The sequence below is a fragment of the Salvelinus namaycush genome, chromosome 28 (genome assembly GCF_016432855.1).
Source record: "Salvelinus namaycush isolate Seneca chromosome 28, SaNama_1.0, whole genome shotgun sequence".
Classification (NCBI taxonomy): domain Eukaryota; kingdom Metazoa; phylum Chordata; class Actinopteri; order Salmoniformes; family Salmonidae; genus Salvelinus; species Salvelinus namaycush.
This window is the reverse complement of record NC_052334.1, coordinates 41250319-41272166: the sequence shown is the minus strand read 5'-3', so window position 1 is coordinate 41272166 and position 21848 is coordinate 41250319. Positions and strand designations below refer to the sequence as shown.

Here is a 21848-nt window from a genome sequence, read left to right as displayed (position 1 = left end):
ATGATTGGGAGTCCCATAGGGCGGCTCACAATTGGCCCAGCGTCGTCCGGGTTTGGCCAGGGTAGGCCGTCATTGTAAATACGAATTTGTTCTTAACTGACTTGCCTAGTTAAATAAAGGTTACACACACACCACACTGACCAAAAGGTTATTTTGTTAGCATTTACGTATGTCCCCATTACCAGTAAAACATAATCTAAACCTATTTCTTTCACTTACTTGCTGTGCTGTTTCGTTGTTCATTTGTTCAGTCGTTTCATTCTCAACCAGGATTTCTATTGAACGCGGTTTGGGTCTTTGCGTGTCAAAAAAGAAAACAATGACCAATAGACGTGTCAGATAAGCTTGTTGACCAATCAGGGCCTGAATATGACTGCACGTCACATAATAATTTAATCTGTTCATAACTGTTTTACGTAGTTATTACACATTGATTACACTATCACTCGTATTTCATATGTCACAACGATTCATCGATACGTATGATATGATGCTGGTGAAGTTGTCTCGCACACCTACAGTGCTGGTTATAAAAAAAAGCTAGCTAGCTCATGGATGCAAACAATGTTCTTCCCCAAAAACATAGCAAAACGATATCTGTTTCAGTAGCTATAGTTAGCTAGCTAACTATATAGCTTGGTGTCATCTAAAATAACCCTAATTTATAAGACATTTCTTATTTGATTAACGGTGGTCGAGGAATTTATGTGAAGCTAGGCACAATAAGGATTAGCCACAATAGTGGACTTTGCGGTTAGCCTTCAAAATAAGGATGTTTTGAATGTTGTGATTGACAGAGTCGAAAGCCTTGGCCAGGTCGATGGATACGGCTGCACATTAATGTCTCTTATCGATGGCGGTTATGATATCGTTTAGGACCTTGAGCATGGCTGAGGTGCACCCATGACCAGCTCTGAAACCAGATTGCATAGGGGAGAAGGTACGGTAAGATTCGAAATGATCGGTAATCTGTTTGTTAACTTGGCTTTCAAAGACCTTACAAAGGCAGGGTAGAATAGATATAGGTCTGTAGCAGTTTGGTTCTCGAGTGCCTCCCCCTTTGAAGAGGGGGATGACCGCGGCAGCTTTCCAATCTATAGGAATCTCAGACGATACGAAAGAGATGTTGAACAGGCTAGTAATAGGCGTTGCAACAATTTCGGCAGATAATTTTAGAAAGAGAGGGTCCAGATTGTCTAGCCTCTACGGACCCCCCATCCCGGATCCGGGATCATCCTCATCAAAAAAGCTGACTAGCATAGCCTAGCCTAGCGCCACAGGGATATCATATAATATAATTTCATGAAATCACAAGTCCAATACAGCAAATGAAAGATAAACATCTTGTGAATCCAGCCATCATTTCCGATTTTTTTAATGTTTTACAGCGAAAACACAATATACTGTATATTTATATTAGCTCACCACAATAGCCAAACACACAACGCCATTTATTCACCGCCAACATAGCTTTCACAAAACCCACAAATAGAGATAAAATTAATCACTAACCTTTGAACAACTTCATCAGATGACAGTCTTATAACATCATGTTATACAATACATTTATGTTTTGTTCGAAAATGTGCAGTCACGTAATCTAACCAAAAAACTCATCATAAACTTTACTAAAAAATACATCTTGTACAGCAAATGAAAGATACACTGGTTCTTAATGCAACCGCTGTGTTAGATTTTAAAAAATTACTTTAGTACAAAGTACAGCATGCAATATTGTGAGACAGCGCCCACCAATTCTCCGCCTTGTTGGAGCTAACATATACCACAAAAATGAGAAATAACATCATAAATATGCTCTTACCTTTGATGATCTTCCATCAGAATGTAGTGCAAGGAGTCCTATTTCCACAATAAATCGTTGTTTTGTTTTAGAATGTCCATTTCTTCTGTCGAATTAGCAACTTTGGCTAGCATTGTGGCGCACACGTGTCCATCTTCTCTTGGCCCATGGAACGAAAAATTCCAGAATTCACAATAAATGTCGAATAAACTGGTCAAACTCGGTTGAAAATCCAACTTTATGATGTTTTTATCATATGTATCCAATAAAGTCCGAGCCGGAGCATTTCGTCGTGTATACCTAACGCATTTCAGAAGACAATGTGGGGTTCCCTGGTGCGCAGTTGAATACTGCCAATAGTATGTACCTGTCACTACCTGTCACTCCAAAAGCTCTCATTCGGTCTCACATCAAGCTAGACACCCCATTCAACATTCTACTGCCTGTTGACATCTAGTGGAAGGCGTATGAAGTGCATACAGATCCATAAATATAAGGCAATTGAATAGGCAGGCCCTGACACAGAGCCCCATTTTCAGAATTTTCACTTCCTGTCTGGAAGTTTGCTGCCAAATGAGTTCTGTTTTACTCACAGATATAATTCAAACAGTTTTAGAAACCCCAGAGTGTTTTCTATCCAATAGTAATAATAATATGCATATTGTATGATCTAAAACAGAGTACGAGGCCGTTTCATTTGGGCACGATTTTTTCCCAAAGTGAAAACAGCGCTTTGGGACAGCCTGACTGATTTGTAGGGGTCCAGATTTTGCAGCTCTTTCAGAACATCAGCTATCTAGATTTGGGTGAAGGAGAAGTGGGGGAGGTTTGGGCAAGTTGCTGTGGGGGATGCAGGGCTGTTGACCGGGGTAGGGGTAGCCAGTTGGAAAGCATGGCCAGCCGTAGAAAAATTCTTATTGAAATTCTCAATTATAGTGGATTTATCTGTAGTGACAGTGTTTCCTAGCCTCAGTGCAGTGGGCAGCTGGGAGGAGGTGCTCTTATTCTCCATGGACTTTACAGTGTCCCAGAACCTTTTTGAGTTTGCTACAGGATGCAAATTTCTGTTTGAAAAAGCTAGCCTTAGCTTTCCTAACTGCCTGTGTATATTGGTTCCTAACTTCCCTGAAAAGTTGCATATCACGGGGGCTATTCGATGCTAATGCGGAACGCCACAGGATGTTTTTGTGCTGGTCAAGCGCAGACAGGTCTGGAGTGAACCAAGGGCTATATCTATTCCTGGTTCTACATTTTTTGAATGGAGCATGCTTATTAAAGATGGTGAGGAAGGCACTTTTAAAGAATAACCAGGCATCCTCTACTGACGGGATGAGGTCAATGTCATTCCAGGATACCCGGGCCAGGTCGATTAGAAAGGCCTGTTCGCTGAAGTGTTTTAGGGAGCGTTTGACAGTGATGAGGGGTGGTCGTTTGACCGCAGACCCATTACGGATGCAGGCAATGAGGCAGTGATCGCTGAGATTTTGGTTAAAAACAGCAGAGGTGTATTTGGAGGGCAAGTTGGTTAGGATGATATCTATGAGGGTGCCCGTGTTTACGGATTTGGGGTTGTACCTGATGGGTTCATTGATCATTTGTGTGAGATTGAGGGCATCAAGCTTAGATTGTAGGATGGCCGGGGTGTTAAGCATGTCCCAGTTTAGGTCACCTAGCAGCACGAACTCTGAAGATAGATGGAGTGCAATCAATTAAAAAAAAATTGCTGTATTATTTTTCTACAGCTGGCCATGCTTTCCAACTGGCTACCCCAACCACGGTCAACAGCCCTGCACCCCCCACAGCAACTCGCCCAGTCCTCTTCCATTTCTCCTTCACCCAAATCCAGATAGCTGATGTTCTAAAAGAGCTGCAAAATCTGGACCCCTACAAATCAGCCGGGCTAGACAATCTGGACCCTCTCTTTCTGAAATGATCTGCCGAAATTGTTGCAACCCCTATTACAAGCCTGTTCAACCTTTCTTTCATATCGTCTGAGATTCCCATAGATTGGAAAGCTGCCGCGGTCATCCCCCTCTTCAAAGGGTGAGACACTCTAGACCCAAACTGCTACAGACCTATATCTATTCTACCCTGCCTTTGTAAGGTCTTTAACAAAGTTAACAAACAGATTACCGACCATTTAGAATCCCACCGTACCTTCTCCGCTATGCAATCTGGTTTCAGAGCTGGTCATGGGTGCACCTCAGCCACGCTCAAGGTCCTAAACGATATCATAACTGCCATCGATAAGAGACATTACTGTGCAGCTGTCTTCAGACTCAACAGCCCTGGTTTGCTCTTACTGTATAGTCACAGAAAAAACCTGTGTTTTGTGGTTGAAAACGGTATAGGAGCATTGTGTACTCTATCCATAAGGGTTTGTGTAGAGGGGAGAGAGAGAGAAAAATTGTGAGAAAGTTAAAAGGGAGAGAGAATGAGGTCATCAACAGTCAGGCTTAGATTCAGACTCATCATTCCCCTTTCCATCCTCTTCTTTCCCCTGGTCACAGGGGTAGGGGGCAGAGAAGTGGACATTTGGGTTCAGCGTCACATTTTCAGAGGCTCGGAAAAGCTGATGATCCTGGCTTTGTTTATGTCCCAAGTCTCCCCCTTCTCTCAGATCCATCCAGCGACACTCCACAACACAGGACACACCCACACACACACAGGACATCACAGATATGCCCCGGACTCAGAGGCGCAGGCAGGAAGCAGGGATTCTGGAAACGCCATTAAAGTCATACTTCTGTACATGAACTCCGCTTATTCCCAGCGCAGATACGGACATACTGTAGTCACTTGTAAGGACTCATGCGCAAATGCATGAGAATGCACACACACAATAACATTCTTGCTCACCGACACACATCACTCTCACTCAGATCCACACTGCATTCTAACACACACACACACACACACACACACACACACACACACACACACACACACACACACACACACACACACACACACACACACACACACACACACACACACACACACACACACACACACACACACACAGTATACTCACCATGGATAAATAGACTTACAAGACACACATCACTCTCACTCAGATCCGCACCTCATTCTGACACAGACACACAGTTGAAGTCGAAAGTTTACATACATCTTAGCCAAATACATTTAAACTCAGTTTTTCACAATTCCTGACATTTAATCCTAGTAAGAATTCCCTGTCTTAGGTCAGCTAGGATCACCACTTTATTTTAAGAATGTGAAATGTCAGAATAATAGAAGAGAGAATTATTTATTTCAGCTTTTATTTCTTTCATCACATTCCCAGTGGGTCAGAAGTTTACATACACTCAATTAGTGTTTGGTTGCATTGCCTTCAAATGGTTTAACTTGGGTCAAATGTTTCGGGTAGCCTTTCACAAGCTTCCCACAATAAGTTTGATGAATTTTGGCCCATTCCTCCTGACAGAGCTGGTGTAACTGAATCAGGTTTGTAGGCCTTGCTCGCACAAGCTTTTTCAGTTCTGCCCACAAATTTTCTATAGGATTGAGGTCAGGGCTTTGTGATGGCCACTCCAATACCTTGACTTTGTTGTCCTTAAGCTATTTTGCCACAACTTTGGAAGTATGCTTGGGGTCATTGTCCATTTGGAAGACCAATTTGCGACGAAGCTTTAACTTCCTGACTGATGTCTTGAGATGTTGCTTCAATATATCCACATAATTTTCCTGCCTCATGATGCCATCTATTTTGTGAAGTGCACCAGACCCTTCTGCAGCAAAGCACCCCCACAACATGATGGGATGGTGTTTTTCGGCTTGCAAGCATCCCCCTTTTCCTCCAAACAACGATGGTCTTTATGGCCAAACAGTTTCATCAGACCAGAGGACATTTCTCCAAAAAGTACGATATTTGTCCCTGTGTGCAGTTGCAAACCGTTGTCTGGCTTTCTTATGGAGGTTTTGGAGCAGTGGCTTCCTCCTGGCTGAGTGGCCTTTCAGGTTATGTCACTATAGAACTCGTTTCACTGTGGATATAGATACTTTTGTACCTGTTTGCTCCAGCATCTTCACAAGGTCCTTTGCTGTTGTTCTGGGATTGATGTGCACTCTTTGCACCAAAGTGCATTCATCTCTAGGAGACAGAATGCGTCTCCTTCCTGAGCAGTATGAAGTCTGCGTGGTCCCATGGTGTTTAGAATTGCGTACAATTGTTTGTACAGATGAGTGTGGAACCTTTAGGCATTTGGAAATTGCTCCCAAGGATGAATCAGCCTTGTGGAAGTCTACAATCTTTTTTCTGATGTCTATGCCTATCAGAAGCTTTTGAAGCTATGACATCATTTTCTGGAATTCTCCAAGTTGTTTAAAGGCACAGTCAACTTAGTATATGTAAACGTCTGACCCACTGGAATTGTGATACAGTGAATTATAAGTGAAATAATCTGTCTGTAAACAATTGTTGGAAAAAATTACTTGTGTCATGCACAAAGTAGATGTCCTAACCGACTTGCCAAAACTCTAGTTTGTTAACAAGAATTTTGTGAGTGGTTGAAAAACGAGTTTTAATAACTTCAACCTAAGTGTATGTAAACTTCCGACTTCAACTGTACATAGTCCACAGATGTTCCGGATTAGCTGATTAGCTCTCCTGATTTAGTTTCCTGCCTGTATCTTCTGCCAAAATAAAGAGAAAGAGAGGGAGCGAGATAGTGACAGGGAAATGAGGTAAGAAGTCGCAGAGATGGAAATGAGTTGCCATTCAGTAGGTGGAAGTTAAATTGTGTTCGTGTGACTGAGCATGTCGTCAATGTGCCAAATAGGCTGGCAGCAAGTCGGCAGGAAACAAGTAAGCACTCATATATATATATATATATTTTACAGTGCCAGTCAAAAGTTTGGACACATCTACTAATTCAAGGGTTTTGCTTCATTTTTACAATTTTCTACACTGAAGAATAAAAGTGAAGACATCAAAACTTTGAAATAACACATATGGAATCATTTAGTAACCAAAAAAGTGTGAGACAAATGAAATTAGATTTGAGATTCTTCAAAGTGGCCACCCTTTGCCTTGACAGCTTTGCACTTCTAACAATATTTTCTTTTCTGGGATAGTCGTCTAAAAGAGACAATTTAGCATGGCTCTTTTCCTATAATTGTTCTATTTTCATAATAACAGTGAGTAATCGGCTAATCAACTGGTCCCAATCAACCTTCAGCCTTATCAAGTTGTATTTAGTGTTTAAATGTGCTTCTATCTTTATCTCTTAGCCACAATAGAAGAGAGGGCTGCTCCTAAATAACACAGCAAGGAAGGCACAAGTGCCGGAGTCACTTAGACACACACACACACAGTTCCCTGCTGAATCTACACTGCCTATCATAAGTATTCATCCCCTTTGGAGATCTTGACATTTATGTGGGATTAAAATGGATTTGGGCAGGCAAACCTTCAGTGTAGATATTTTCCTGATTCATTTGTGGAGTGTCTCAGTGTGGTGTATGGTACAGTAGGTGAATGCTGTGTGCACTACAGATGTCTAACCATTGTGAGGAAGGTCCCCACATAGTCTATAAAATATGATTGATGGAATTTAATATAGTTTTGGATGAACGTATTCTTGATCTTGATGAAGTGCGTCTGTGTGTGTGTCTGTGTGTGTGTGTGCCCAGACCTTGACAAACCAGTTCTGACTGTGCACCAGACCATCAGCGATGTGCGCGGGAGCTACTACCAGGAGAAGACCGTGTTCCTCCGCTGTACCGTCAACTCCAACCCCCCGGCCCGCTTCATCTGGAAACGAGGCACCATTCCCATAGAGCAGCGCAAGGATCAAGGAGTGGACATCTACGAACCGCTATACACACAGGTACTGTACGAGGACCACAAACACACATTTACACTCTTAAGCTACTAGCATTGTACCCCATGTAACAGATCAAGGATAACAGACCCATAGAGCAAGGATAACAGACCCACAACCCACAGAATAGTATATGCGCAGGCTCACTACATACACACACACACACAAATTAACCGCAACAAAGAAAGGATAACTGAGTGGACATCTACACTCTAAAAAATGCTGGGTTAAAAACAACCCAATTTAAATGCTGGACTGAACACACGCTGGGTTATTTTGATCCAGACAGTTGGGTTGCGTTAATAACACAGCATGTTGGGTTGTTTGGATCACCCAAACATGGGTGAATTTTATCCAGGTCACCCGTGATACAATGTCTGGAGATGACGTGGAAACTGGCCACTAGGGGTAACAGTGAGCATTATTACCTTCAAGTAGGTTTCAGTTTTGCTAGGGCAGCTTTTCCCAAACTCGGCCCTCGGGACCCCAAGGCATGCACGTTTATTTTTTTTGCCCTAACATTACACAGCTGATTCAAATTATCGAAGCTTGATGATTAGTTGATTATTTGAATCAGCTGTGTATTGCTGGGGCAAAACCAAAACGTGCGCCCCGTGCACCCCTTGTGGTCCCGAGGACCAAATTTGGGAAAACCTGCACTATGGTGTTGTGGACGGGAATGGGGGATGGGTGTAAACATCTGCCTCTGATTTCAAAGGTTGCAAGTTCAAATCCAGCGAGAGGAAGTTGTTTTTGATATTTTTGTTTTAAATCTATCCCAAATCTTAATCCATATGGATATGCATAGGCCCTTGGGAAACTCATACAATTCTGTAAGCCTAATTAAAGCTTGAAAAGTGTAGTTGTTTAACCTTACCGTGTGATAACAATACAACGGAACAGATGAACTGGAATGACATTTACTCTCACACGTGAACAAAAATAACTATCTGAAAGTCATTCCCCTACTAAGCCATGCCTCCATTCTTTTGAGCTGACCCGCTGGGTCATATCTCAATAACCCAGCATCAGTAACACAGCACCCAGCATCAATTACCCAGCAATCTTTTAAGAAATCAACCCAACTAAAAGGTGCTGCATGTTCAATCCGACGTCTGCATTGGCCATGCAGCATATACAGTGATAAGGACTGCAGAAGTCAGAGTCATACTTCTTTTGTTTCGCGAGGCAGCCCAGAGCTCTTGAGCAGAGCTGTTGTGAAGGAAGTTGTCAAGGAAGTGAGTTTGGTTGACGGTAGGTGGGGGCGGGAGGTCTTTTATAAACACAATCATGTCAATGTGGCGCTATATAGAGCTATGCTGAGCCATACGCATTGTTACAAAACTTGGGAGGCGCACGGCGATGCGGTACGGAGCTCAAATTGGCCTTTGGAGGCTCCGCAATTGTGTCACACCCTCCATACGGAGGCGCACGGCGATGCGGTACGGAGCTCAAATTGGCCTTTGGAGGCTCCGCAATTGTGTCACACCCTCCATACGGAGCCTCTGACCACATTTTCGGATCAACCATAAATTGTCTTTAAGTGATCCAACGCCTGAAACCCAGCAGTTGGGTCAACCAAGATTTTTAGAGTGTACACAAGCATCTGAGTTCCTCAAGCGCCTACGCATACCCCATTGCTGGGATAGTTGCCACTTTGTTACAATACATACATATTAATGTTATATTAAAACATGTAATGTGAACAATTTTCATTTGCAGTGTAGAAACTTATAAGTCCTGAACAGTCAATGTTCAGTTCATGGTTTTCATGAAATGTGATGATATTTGCATGAAACCAGATCAAAGTATGATGACCAAAGTATGAAGAATGACTGTTGCTTCCACATTGATAAAGGTTGTTCATAAAGTTACTGGTCCTCTCCCTCATGTCAAAAACTTGGATTCATTATTAGAGGGATAGGGTGACATCACTCTAACGCTCTTATTTTAATACACCATTGGTAACATGATATTCTCTTACCTAATTTAAATAGGTACTGTCTTCAAATCAAACTTTGTCACATGCGCCGAATACAACATGTGTACACCTTACCGTGAAATGCTTACTTACAAGCCCTTAACAAACAGCGCAGTTCAAGAAAGAGTTAAGAAAATATTTACCAAATAAACTAAAGTAAAAAATTATAAAAAGTAACACAATAAAATAACAATAACGAGGCTATATACAGGGGATACAAGTACCGAGTCAATGTGCGGGGGTACAGGTTAGTCAAGGTAATTTGTACATGTAGGTAGGGTCGAAGTGACTATGCATAGATAAAAAACAGCGAGTAGCAGCATTGTAAAAATCAAATGGGGGGGTGTCAATGTAAATAAACCGGTGGCCATTTGGTTAATTGTTCAGCAGTCTTATGGTTTGGGGGTAGAAGCTGTTAAGGAGCCTTTTGGTCCTAGACTTGGCACTCCGGTACTGCTTGCCGTGCGGTAGCAGAGATGTTGGTCTTGTAACCAACATCTAAGAAGGTGTGTTTGTAGAGGGGCGTGGTTTGTATAGCTAGATAGCTACTCTACTGGTGCCAAAATCTGACTCTGTTGTCATATCAACACATCAATCAATGCTACTGTGTACCGTGTTACAAGAGACATGCCAAATGGGAGATGTATAAAATGGAATTATCATCATTGACGCAACTTTGTGTATCACCAAATTTGCTTGAGATGATGTTACTGTTCACTGCATCCAAGTTTCTTGACATACTCAAGTTTCTTGAAATACATACACTCGGAAGTTTACATACACCTTAGCCAAATACATTTAAACTCCGTTTTTCACAATTCCTGACATTTTATCCAAGTAAAAATTCCCGGATCACCACTTTATTTTAAGAATGTGAAATATCTGATTAATAGTAGAGAGAATGATTTATTTCAGCTTTTATTTCTTTCATCACATTCCCAGTGGGTCAGAAGTTTACATACACTCAATTAGTATTTGGTAGCATTGCCATTAAATTGATTAACTTGGGTCAAACGTTTTGGGTAGCCTTCCACAAGCTTCCCACAATAAGTTCGATGAATTTTGACCCATTCCTCCTGACAAAGCTGAGTCTGGTTTGTAGGCCTCCTTGCTCACACACGCTTTTTCAGTTCTGCCCACAAATTTTCTATAGGATTGAGGTCAGGGCTTTGTGATGGCCACTCCAATACCTTGGCTTTGTTGTCCTTCAGCCATTTTTCCACAACTTTGGAAGTATGCTTCGGGTCATTGTCCATTTGGAAGACCCATTTGCGACCAAGCTTTAACTTCCTGACTGATGTCTTGAGATGTTGCTTCAATATATCCACATCATTTTCCTTCTCATGATGCCATCTATTTTGTGAATTGCACCAGTCCCTCCTACAGCAAAGCACCCCCACAACATGATGCTGCCACCCCCGTGCTTCACGGTTGGGATGGTGTTCTTTAGCTTGCAAGCCTCCCCCTTTTTCCTCCAAACATAACGATGGTCATTATGGCCAAACAGTTTCATCAAACCAGAGGACATATCTCCAAAAAGTACGATCTTTGTCCCCATGTGCAGTTGCAAACCGTAGTCTGGCTTTTTTATGGTGGTTTTGGAGCTGTTGCTTCTTACTTGCTGAGCGGCCTTTCAGGTTATGTCGATATAGGACTCGTTTTACTGTGGATATAAATACTTTTGTACCTGTTTCCTCCAATATCTTCACAAGGTCCCTTGCTGTTGTTCTGGGATTGATTTGCACTTTTCGCACAAAAGTACGTTCATCTCTAGGAGACAGAACGCGTCTCCTTCCTGAGCGGTATGAAGGCTGCGTGGTCCCATGGTGTTTATAATTGCGTACTATTGTTTGTACAGATGACCGTGGTACCTTCAGGCGTTTGGAAATTGCTTCCAAGGATGATCTAGACTTGTGGAGGATTACACATTTTTCCTGAGGTCTTGGCTGATTTATTTAGATTTTCCCATGATGTCAAGCAAAAGAGGCACTGAGTTTGAAGGTAGGCCTGATGTCAATTAACCTATCAGAAGCTTCTTAAGCCATAACATAATTTTCTGGAATTATCAAGGCTGAGATCGGCTAAGATCCCGTTAACGGGATCGATTTGACAACAGCCAGTGAAAGTGCAGGGCGCCAAATTCAAACAACAGAAATCTCATAATTAAAATTCCTCAAACATACAAGTATTTCATACCATTTTAAAGATAAACTTGTTGTTAACGTCTTTGGGGTAGGGGGCAGTATTTTCACGTCCGGATGAAAAGCGTGCACAGAGTAAACGGCCTGCTACTCAGCCATAAAAGCTAGAATATGCATTTTATTAGTAGATTTGGATAGAAAACACTCTGAAGTTTCTAAAACTGTTTGAATGATGTCAGACAAGGTTCTAAAGACTGTTGACATCTAGTGGAAGCCTTAGGACGTGCAACATTACCAATATCCCACTGTATCTTCAATAGGAGCTAAGTTGAAAATCGACCAACCTCAGATTTCCCACTTCCTGGTGGATTTTCTCTCAGGTTTTTGCCTGTCATATGAGTTCTGTTATACTCACAGACATCATTCAAACAGTTTTAGAAACTTCAGAGTGTTTTCTATCCAAATCTACTAATAATATGCATATATTAGCAACTGGGCCTGAGTAGCAGGCAGTTTACTCTGGGCACCTTATTCATCCAAGCTACTCAATACTGCCCCCAGCCATAAGAAGTTAAAGGCACAGCCAACTTAGTGTATGTAAACTTCTGACCCACTGGAATTGTGATACAGTGAATTATAAGTGAAATAATCTGTCTGTAAACAATTGTTGGAAAAATGACTTGTGTCATGCACAAAGTAGATGTCCTAACCGATTTGCCAAAACTATAGTTTGTTAACAAGAAATTAGTGGAGTGGTTGAGAAACAAGTTAATGACTCCAACCTAAGTGTATGTAAACTTCTGACTTCAACTGTAGGTTTTTCAAAGAGCTGTCAGTCAAGGCAAGCAAATGAATATAAGCTCCCCGCCCACTGAACTTGTCGTTTCAAACTTCCTGGTAGCCATGAGAGAAAAAGTACTTTTTGAAAAAAGTGTGAGCATTTCTATCCCCCCCCAAAATAACCACCAAGTACGGTCAAAAGACATGCGGTCAAATTATGAAAACATCAGTAGCCTAAACATCATTATAAGCGCCACGTGGCCTTGATAAATAGTGAAACTCGGCACAAAAGCATTATGATAAGCTTAAGTGTTGATATGACAGCAGTCAAAAAGAGTCCATTGTTGTCAGTTCATACCTGTGTGCATCTTCACACAATAGCATCAGTTGGATTTAATTTACCTGATAACCCTTGTCCAAATATTTGACAGTGTTTGTAACTTTCACTTGCTTGTCACACTTCCACATACCTTCGCTTGGTTGTAGTCTGTAATAGTTTTCGGTTTTCTCTTTATTGTGTCCCGTTGTCTTGTCATTCTTCAGGACCGTTGTGGAGAACAATAGCTGTGCATGTGCCTTATTTTGCGAAAAGGGAGGGACCTCCCACCTCATTTTGTTCATGGTGTCAGCCAGACTTGTTTTCTTTGCAAGCAACTTGTTTTCCAATGACAGTGAAGTGAAGAAGTTGTCCATGGTGACATTTCTCCCCTTGCCAAAATCTAGAACCGGCTTCCTATTTCGCAACAAAGCATCCTTCACTAATGCTGCCAAACATACCCTCGTAAAACTGACTATCCTATCGATCCTCGACTTCGGCGATGTCATTTACAAAATAGCCTCCAACACTACTCAACAAATTGGATGCAGTCTATCACAGTGCCCTCCGTTTTGTCACCAAAGCCCCATATACTACCCACCACTGCGACCTGTATGCTCTCGTTGGCTGGCCCTCGCTTCATATTCGTCGCCAAACCCACTGGCTCCAGGTCATCTACAAGTTTTTGCTAGGTAAAACCCCGCCTTATCTCAGTTCACTGGTCACCATAGCAGCACCCACCCTTAGCACGTGCTCCAGCAGGTTTATTTCACTGGTCACCCCAAAAGCCAATTCCTCCTTTGGCTGCCTTTCCTTCCAGTTCTCTGCTGCCAATGACTGGAACGAACTGCAAAAATCACTGAAGCTGGAGTCTCATATCTTCCTCACTAACTTCAAGCACCAGCTGTCAGAGCAGCTCACAGATCATTGCACCTGTACATAGCCCATCTGTAAATAGCCCATCCAGCTACCTCATCCCCATACTGTATTTTTTTTATTTTATATTTTGCTCCTTTGCACCCCAGTATCTCTACTTGCACATTCATCTTCTGCACTTCTATCACTCCAGTGTTTAATTGCTATATCGTAATTACCTCGCCACTATGGCCTATTTTATTGCTTTACCTCCCTTATCCTACCTCATTTGCTCACACTGTGTATATACTTCTTTTTTTATCTACTGTATTATTGACTGTATGTTTGTTTATTCCATTTGCAACTCTGTGTTGTTGTATGTGTCGAACTGCTTTGCTTTATGTTGGTCAGGTCAGAGTTGTAAATGAGAACTTGTTCTCAACTAGCCTACCTGGTTAAATTAAGGTTAAATCAAATAAAATCATTAAATATATATACTGTCTATTTTTTATACATCTCCCGTTTGGCGTGTCTTTTGTGATGTGGTTCACATAAGCACTGACGGATGTGTTAATCATCCCTTCTGTTCCATGCTGGCTGAAGACCTAGCTAGCCAGTAACTAACTAACACCAGATACGGATGAAAAGGGAAACATATGTATCTTTGCCATAGATGAATAGTGTAAACTTTTAATCATATTTGCTCACACCCTCCAGTCAAATTTTGGCACCAGTAGAGTAGCTCTAGCTATATAAACCATGCCTCTTTCGAAACATGCCTTCTCCGATGTTGCACCTTAAAATTGGCAATAATGTACCTTAGGGAACAAGATAGTATAGGTACAAAGCGTACCTTTGGAAAACTTTCTTGCTTATTGCTGCCTTTCACAGTTTGGAAAGTGCATTGCACACTTGTTCACAAAACACCTATATACAGTATATGTTCCACTATCCCTAACACACCCCACCACCCCTTACAACTTTGGCCCCTTACAGTACTTATTTAAATTAGGTAAGAGAATATCATGTTACCATTGGTGTATTAAAATGAGAGAGTTAGTGTGATGTCACCCTATCCCCTTAATAATGAATAAAAACATTTGACATGAGGGAGGGGACAAGTAACTTTATGATCAAACTTTAGCAATGTACTGTAGAAGCAACAGTAATTTTTCATACTTTGGTCGTCATACTTTGACATTGTGCCCTTTAAGGGAAATGTCAAGATTTTTCAATTTCATGTTCATCAACTCCAGCACCCTCCCAACATCAACATATGTGAAAATGGCACATTTCTATGTTTTGTAGTAAAAGAGATAGTGGCAGATGTGCTTCCAATGACATCATCATCCAATTAGTAAGCAATTAGTAGGCTATGCCTACTCATCATTGGTTAAAATCACACCATGCACACCAATGATTTCATTGGAAAAACGTATCTTCCTCTATTTTTTTTAACTACAAAACATAGAAACGCACCATTTTCACATATGTTGATGTTGGGGTGGTGCTGGAGATGATGAATATGAAATTGAACAGTTTCAACAAAAGTACAGGAGAGAAAAATGCATGTTACGAGCCTGAAGAACCTGAGCAGTCGATGGATAGTGAAGTTGAAATGTATCCTCACAAAAGTGAGAGGAAAGAACTTGCGACTTCTGAGGCTAGCCCTAATGATCAGGAAAATGCCAGAGATTACTCTAGCCCAGTCAGAGTACGATTCGTGGAGAAAGTGTATCCATGGCTTTTGGCCAATCCGTTTCTGTTATCAGGCTGGGTGAAGGAGTTGGGGTCTGTCAATTAAGTCAAAGTATCCAGAGGTGAACTTGTGTTGAATTTTGTGTTTGCTGCTCAGAGAGGGAGAGCGAGTGGGGGTTGAGTGTTAAGGTGGATCAACTGAAGTTCTGAATCCCTGGTGTCTGTGATGCACACTGTTTGGTGCGACGCAGACCCAGTGGCAAGCGCGAGACTGAGGAGACCTTGTTTGTCCTTCTGTGTTTTGATGCAGAGTGTTTGCCGGATAAAGTCATACTAAGGTATATAAGTTATCCCGTGAGAGCTTTTGTTCTAAATACACTGTTGTTTCAATTGCCAAGTTTATGGTCATGTAAAATATTGATATAATAACCAGCATTTTTTATTTTATAACTAGGCAAGTCAGTTAACCTTTACTTAATACCCATCCCGGATCCGGGATCCTCATCAAAAAAGCTGACTAGTATAGCCTAGCCTACCGGGACAGGGATATCATATAATATAATTTTCATGAAATCACAAGTCCAATACAGCAAATGAAAGATAAACATCTTGTTAATCCAGCCATCATTTCCGATTTTTTAAATGTTTTACAGCGAAAACACTATGTATTTCTATTAGCTAACCACAATAGCCAAACACACAACCGCATATTTTCACCATGTTTCCACCGCATAGGTAGCTTTCACAAAACCGACAAAATAGAGATAAAATTAGTCACTAACCAAGAAACAACTTCATCAGATGACAGTCTTATAACATGTTATACAATACATTTATGTTTTGTTCGAAAATGTGCATATTTGAGGTATAAATCATAGTTTTACATTGCAGCCACAATCACAAATAGCACCAAAGCAGCCAGAATAATTACAGAGAGCAACGTGAAATACATAAATACTCATCATAAAACATTTATGAAAAATACATGGTGTACAGCAAATGAAAGATAAACATCTTGTGAATCCAGCCAATATTTGCGATTCTTTTAAAGTGTTTTACAGCGAAAACACAATATATATTTCTATTAGCTCACTACAGTAGCCAAACACACAACGCAATTTACTCCCCGCAAAAAATAGCTTGCACAAAACCGACAAAATAGAGATAAAATTAATCACTAACCTTTTTTTTTTCAATTTAAAGTTTTATTAAGTTTTCAATCAACCAACCAAACACATTCCACATTCACAGATGTGACTTAAAAAAATTAAAAAAATAATAATAATAAAAAATTGTTTTATATATATATATATATATATATATATATATATATATATATATATATATATATATATATATACATACATACATACATACATACACATATACATATACACACACACACACACACAAATAATAATTATAACAAAATTTAAATTATAGAACTTGCAGCAGCACTATCAAGGTTCTTATTAGCTATTTCCAGCCTTAGCTGAGATGACGAGCCAATAATTAGTTTTTAGATTTTACAGCACCTTACACAACACGCATCTGCTCACCTCCCTGATTCCCCCATTCACTCTGTCCAATCACTAACCTTGAACAAATTCATCCGATGACAGTCTTATAACATCATGTTATACAATACAATTATGTTTTGTTCGAAAATGTGCATATTTAGAGCTACAAATCCTGATTATACATTGTGAATACGTAGCATCGATTCACCAGAATCTCCGGAGATATTTTGGACACTCACCTCATCTGACCAAAGAACTCATCATAAACTTTACATAAAAATACTTGTTGTATGGCAAATGAAAGATACACTGGTTCTTAATGCAACCGCTGTGTTAGATTTTTTAAAATAACTTTAACATAACATTGCGAGACAGCGCTCACCAAAACGGCGGAGAATAGGACTCAACATTTTACACAGAAATACGAAATAACATCATAAATGTTTTCTTACTTTTGCTGAGCTTCCATCAGAATGTTGTACAAGGAGTCCTTGGTCCAGAATAAATCGTTGTTTGGTTTTAGAATGTCCATTTCGTCTGTCGAATTCGCGCCACAATGCTAGCCAAGGTTGCTAACATTCCCATCCTCTCTTGACGCAAAGAACGGAAAACTCCAAAAGTCCCAATAAACGTTGAATAAACTAATAAAACTCGGTTGAAAAAACCTACTTTATGATGTTATTATCATATGTATCAAATAAAATCAGAGCCGGAGATATTCGCCGTGTAAACCGAACGCTTTTCAGAAGACAATGTCGAGCTCCGCCGCGCGCCTTGGAAGACAAAGAAAATTCCGGACCTGTCACTCCAAAAGCTCTTGTTCGGCCTCAGATCAAGCTAGACACCCCATTCCACCTTCCACTGCCTGTTGACATCTAGTGGAAGGCGTATGAAGTGCATGCATATCGATAAATAAAAGCCAGTTAACCTGTTTGGGCTGCAGGGGCAGTATTGAGTTGCCGGATAAAAGGTGCCCATTTCAAACAGCCTCGTACTCAATTCTTGCTCGTACAATATGCATATTATTATTACTATTGGATAGAAAACACTCTCTAGTTTCTAAAACCGTTTGAATTATATCTGTGAGTAAAACAGAACTCATTTTGCAGCAAACTTCCTGACAGGAAGTGGAAAATCTGAAATCGATGCTCTGTTCTAGGGCCTGCCTATAAATGTCCTTGATATATATCAGTATACATGCACTTCATACGTCTTCCACTAGATGTCGACAGGCAGTGAGAGAAGAAATGAAGTGTATAACTTGATCTGGGGTCGAATAAAAGCTCTTTGTATGACGTGTCACCAGTTTCCTGTTTTCTGGAGAGTGCGTGAAGGGACCTGGATTTGCCTTCTAATAAGCTGTCGTTATAGACGACTAATATCTCCGGCTTTGATTTTATTTGATACATGTGACAATATCATCGTAAAGTATGTTTTTTCAATATAGTTTTATTCGATTATTGAAATTGTTTCGGGACGTTAGGCGTGTTGCTTTGTCTGCGTATGTTCAGGAAGGAGAGCTTCGCGCCACTTTGCTAGCTTTCCGTGCTAATTGACTGGAGAAGAGGACATTCTAAATCCAAACAACGATTGTTCTGGACAAAGGACCCCTTGTACAACATTCTGATGGAAGATCAGCAAAAGTAGGACCCATTTTATGATGTTATTTCATATATCTGTCGTACATGTGAACTAGTAGTTTGCGGCCAGGTTTTGGGCACGCTCTCGCCATAACGTAAACTGCATATCGTAATGAAGTTATTTTTAGAATTCTAACACGGCGATTGCATTAAGAACTAGTGTATCTATCATTTCCTATACAACATGTATTTTTTAGTTATGTTTATGAATAGTTATTTGGTCAGAATATGTGTGTAAGAAAAAGTGTCAGAAAAATATCCGGACGTTGTGGGAAAAAGATGCTACGTTAGCACAATGTATAACCACTGATTTCAGCTCTAAATATGCACATTTTTGAACAAAACATAAGTGTATGTATAACCTGATGTTATAGGACTGTCATCTGATGAAGCTTATCAAGGTTAGTCAAAAATTATATATCTTTTGTTGGTTTATTCGCTATCGCTAACGTGCCTATTGCTATCGCTAACGTGCCTTGATGAATGAATGCGGTAGTGTGGTAGGCTATTGTAGTAAGCTAATATAATGCTATATTGTGTTTTCGCTGTAAAACACTTAAAAAATCGGAAATATTGGCTGGATTCACAAGATGTTTGTCTTTAATTTGCTGTACACCATCGATTTTTCAGAAATGTTTTATGATGAGTATTTAGGTATTTGACGTTGGTGTCTGTAATTACTCTGGCTGCTTCGGTCCTATTTGTGACGGTAGCTGTGATGGTAGCTGCAATGTAAAACTGATTTATACCTCAAATATGCAAATTTTTCGAACAAAACATAGATTTATTGTGTAACATGTTATAAGACTGTCATCTGATGAAGTTGTTTCTTGGTTAGTTTGGTTGGTTCTTGGTTAGTTAGGTTGGCTTTGTGCATGCTACCTGTGCTGTGAAAAATGTCTGTCCTTTTTTGTATTTGGTGGTGAGCTAACATAAATATATGTGGTGTTTTCGCTGTAAAACATTTAAAAAATCGGACATGTTGGCTGGATACACACGATGTTTATCTTTCATAATCTGTATTGGACTTGTTAATGTGTGAAAGTTAAATATTTCTAACAAATATTTTTTGAATTTCGCGCCCTGCACTTGAAGTGGCTGTTGTCATATTGTGCCCGGCTTCGGGCTTGCAGCCCAAAGAAGTTAAATAGGCAGGCCCTGAAACAGAGCCTCGTTTTCAGATTTTTCACTTCCTGTTAGGAAGTTTGCTGCAAAATGAGTTCTGTTTTACTCACAGATATAATTCAAACAGTTTTAGAAACTTGAGAGTGTTTTCTATCCAATAGCAATAATAATATGCATATTGTATATATATATATAGAGTACGAGGCCATTTCATTTGGGCACGATTTTTTCCAAAGTGAAAACAGCGCCCCCCTATTGACAATAAGTTTTAAGAACAAATTCTTATTTACAATGACAGCCTACATCGGCCAATCATATCGAAGTAAACTTGGAGTCACGCGATGACATGTTGTGTGGTCCTCCCACTACGACTCATCAGGAAAGCACGCAGTTTATTAGGCTACAGATGAAATCAATTATGAACTTCACAGGGTGGTGAAAGTGCAAGGTGATGAGATTGATGCTCCTTTCCAATAAATATTAAGGCTGTTATTCTGGTGACATTATAATCAATGCTTGGCTGCCGTTGGACAAATGAAAAATAATTTATCTCTTTTGTCCATAATAATAATCTCATCATGTAGGCTATATGTGCGCTCTAGTCAACAGCGCACAGCTAGCACTGTTGGTAAGAGCACACGTGCCAATACCAGAGTGGGCACACTCGCTATACAGCACACATTCTTTTGTGATAAAACCATCGGTAGAGTTGAAAATGCAATGGAAACACATTTAACTTGTATTTTTTATTCGGCAAATGGAAATTTAACCACAATAGGTATTTTATGTGCACTAGAGTGAAGGAAAAGCAGCATGAGTGTTGGAAAATCATTCTAGGTGAAGCTGGTTGAGAGAATGCCAAGAGTGTGCAAAGCTGTCATCAAGGCAAAGGGTGGCTATTTGAAGAATCTCTAATATAAAATATATTGTGATTTGTTTAACACTTTTTTGGTTACTACATGATTCCATGTTTCTGTGTTATTTCATAGTTTTGATGTTTTCACTCTTATTCTAATATATAGAAAATAGTAAAAATAAAGAAAAACCCTTGAATGAGTAGGTGTTCTAAACATTTTGACCAGTAGTGTATATACACTGCTCAAATAAATAAAGGGAACACTAAAATAACACATCTTAGATCTGAATGAATGAAATATTCTTATTAAATACTTTTTTCTTTACATAGTTGAATGTGCTGACAACAAAATCACACAAAAATGATCAATGTAAATCAAATTTATCAACCCATGGAGGTCTGGATTTGGAGTCACACTCAAAATTAAAGTGGAAAACCACACTACAGGCTGATCCAACTTTGATGTAATGTCCTTAAAACAAGTCAAAATGAGGCTCAGTAGTGTGTGTGGCCTCCACGTGCCTGTATGACCTCCCTACAACGCCTGGGCATGCTCCTGATGAGGTGGCGGATGGTCTCCTGAGGGATGTCCTCCCAGACCTGGACTAAAGCATCCGCCAACTCCTGGACAGTCTGTGGTGCAACATGGCGTTGGTGGATGGAGCGAGACATGATGTCCCAGATGTGCTCAATTGGATTCAGGTCTGGGGAACGGGCGGGCCAGTCCATAGCATCAATGCCGTCCTCTTTCAGGAACTGCTGACACACTCCAGCCACATGAGGTCGAGCATTGTCTTGCATTAGGAGGAATTCAGGGCCAACCGCACCAGCATATGGTCTCACAAGGGGTCTGAGGATCTCATCTCGGTACCTAATGGCAGTCAGGCTACCTCTGGTGAGCACATGGAGGGCTGTGCGGCCCCCCAAAGAAATGCCACCCCACACCATGACTAACCCACCGCCAAACCGGTCATGCTGGAGGATGTTGCAGGCAGCAGAACGTTCTCCACGGCATCTCCAGACTCTGTCACGTCTGTCACATGTGCTCATGTGCTCAGTGTGAACCTGCTTTCATCTGTGAAGAGCACAGGGCGCCAGTGGCGAATTTGCCAATCTTGGTGTTCTCTGGCAAATGCCAAACGTCCTGCACGGTGTTGGGCTGTAAGCACAACCCCCACCTGTGGACGTCGGGCCCTCATACCACCCTCATGGAGTCTGTTTCTGACCGTTTGAGCAGACACATGCACATTTGTGGCCTGCTGGAGGTCATTTTGCAGGGCTCTGGTAGT

The 21848-nt window shown here is 40.8% G+C and overlaps 1 protein-coding gene across 1 annotated transcript in view; it reads left to right on the top strand.

Annotated features, from left to right (window-relative positions):
- Window positions 1-21848, top strand: part of LOC120023365 (MAM domain-containing glycosylphosphatidylinositol anchor protein 1-like) — a 246431-nt gene that overhangs the window by 53031 nt on the left and 171552 nt on the right. Inside the window, exon 4 of the mRNA XM_038967372.1 lies at window positions 7457-7653. Within this exon, the coding sequence (XP_038823300.1) occupies window positions 7457-7653 (197 nt within the window). The remainder of the gene's footprint in view (window positions 1-7456; window positions 7654-21848) is intronic.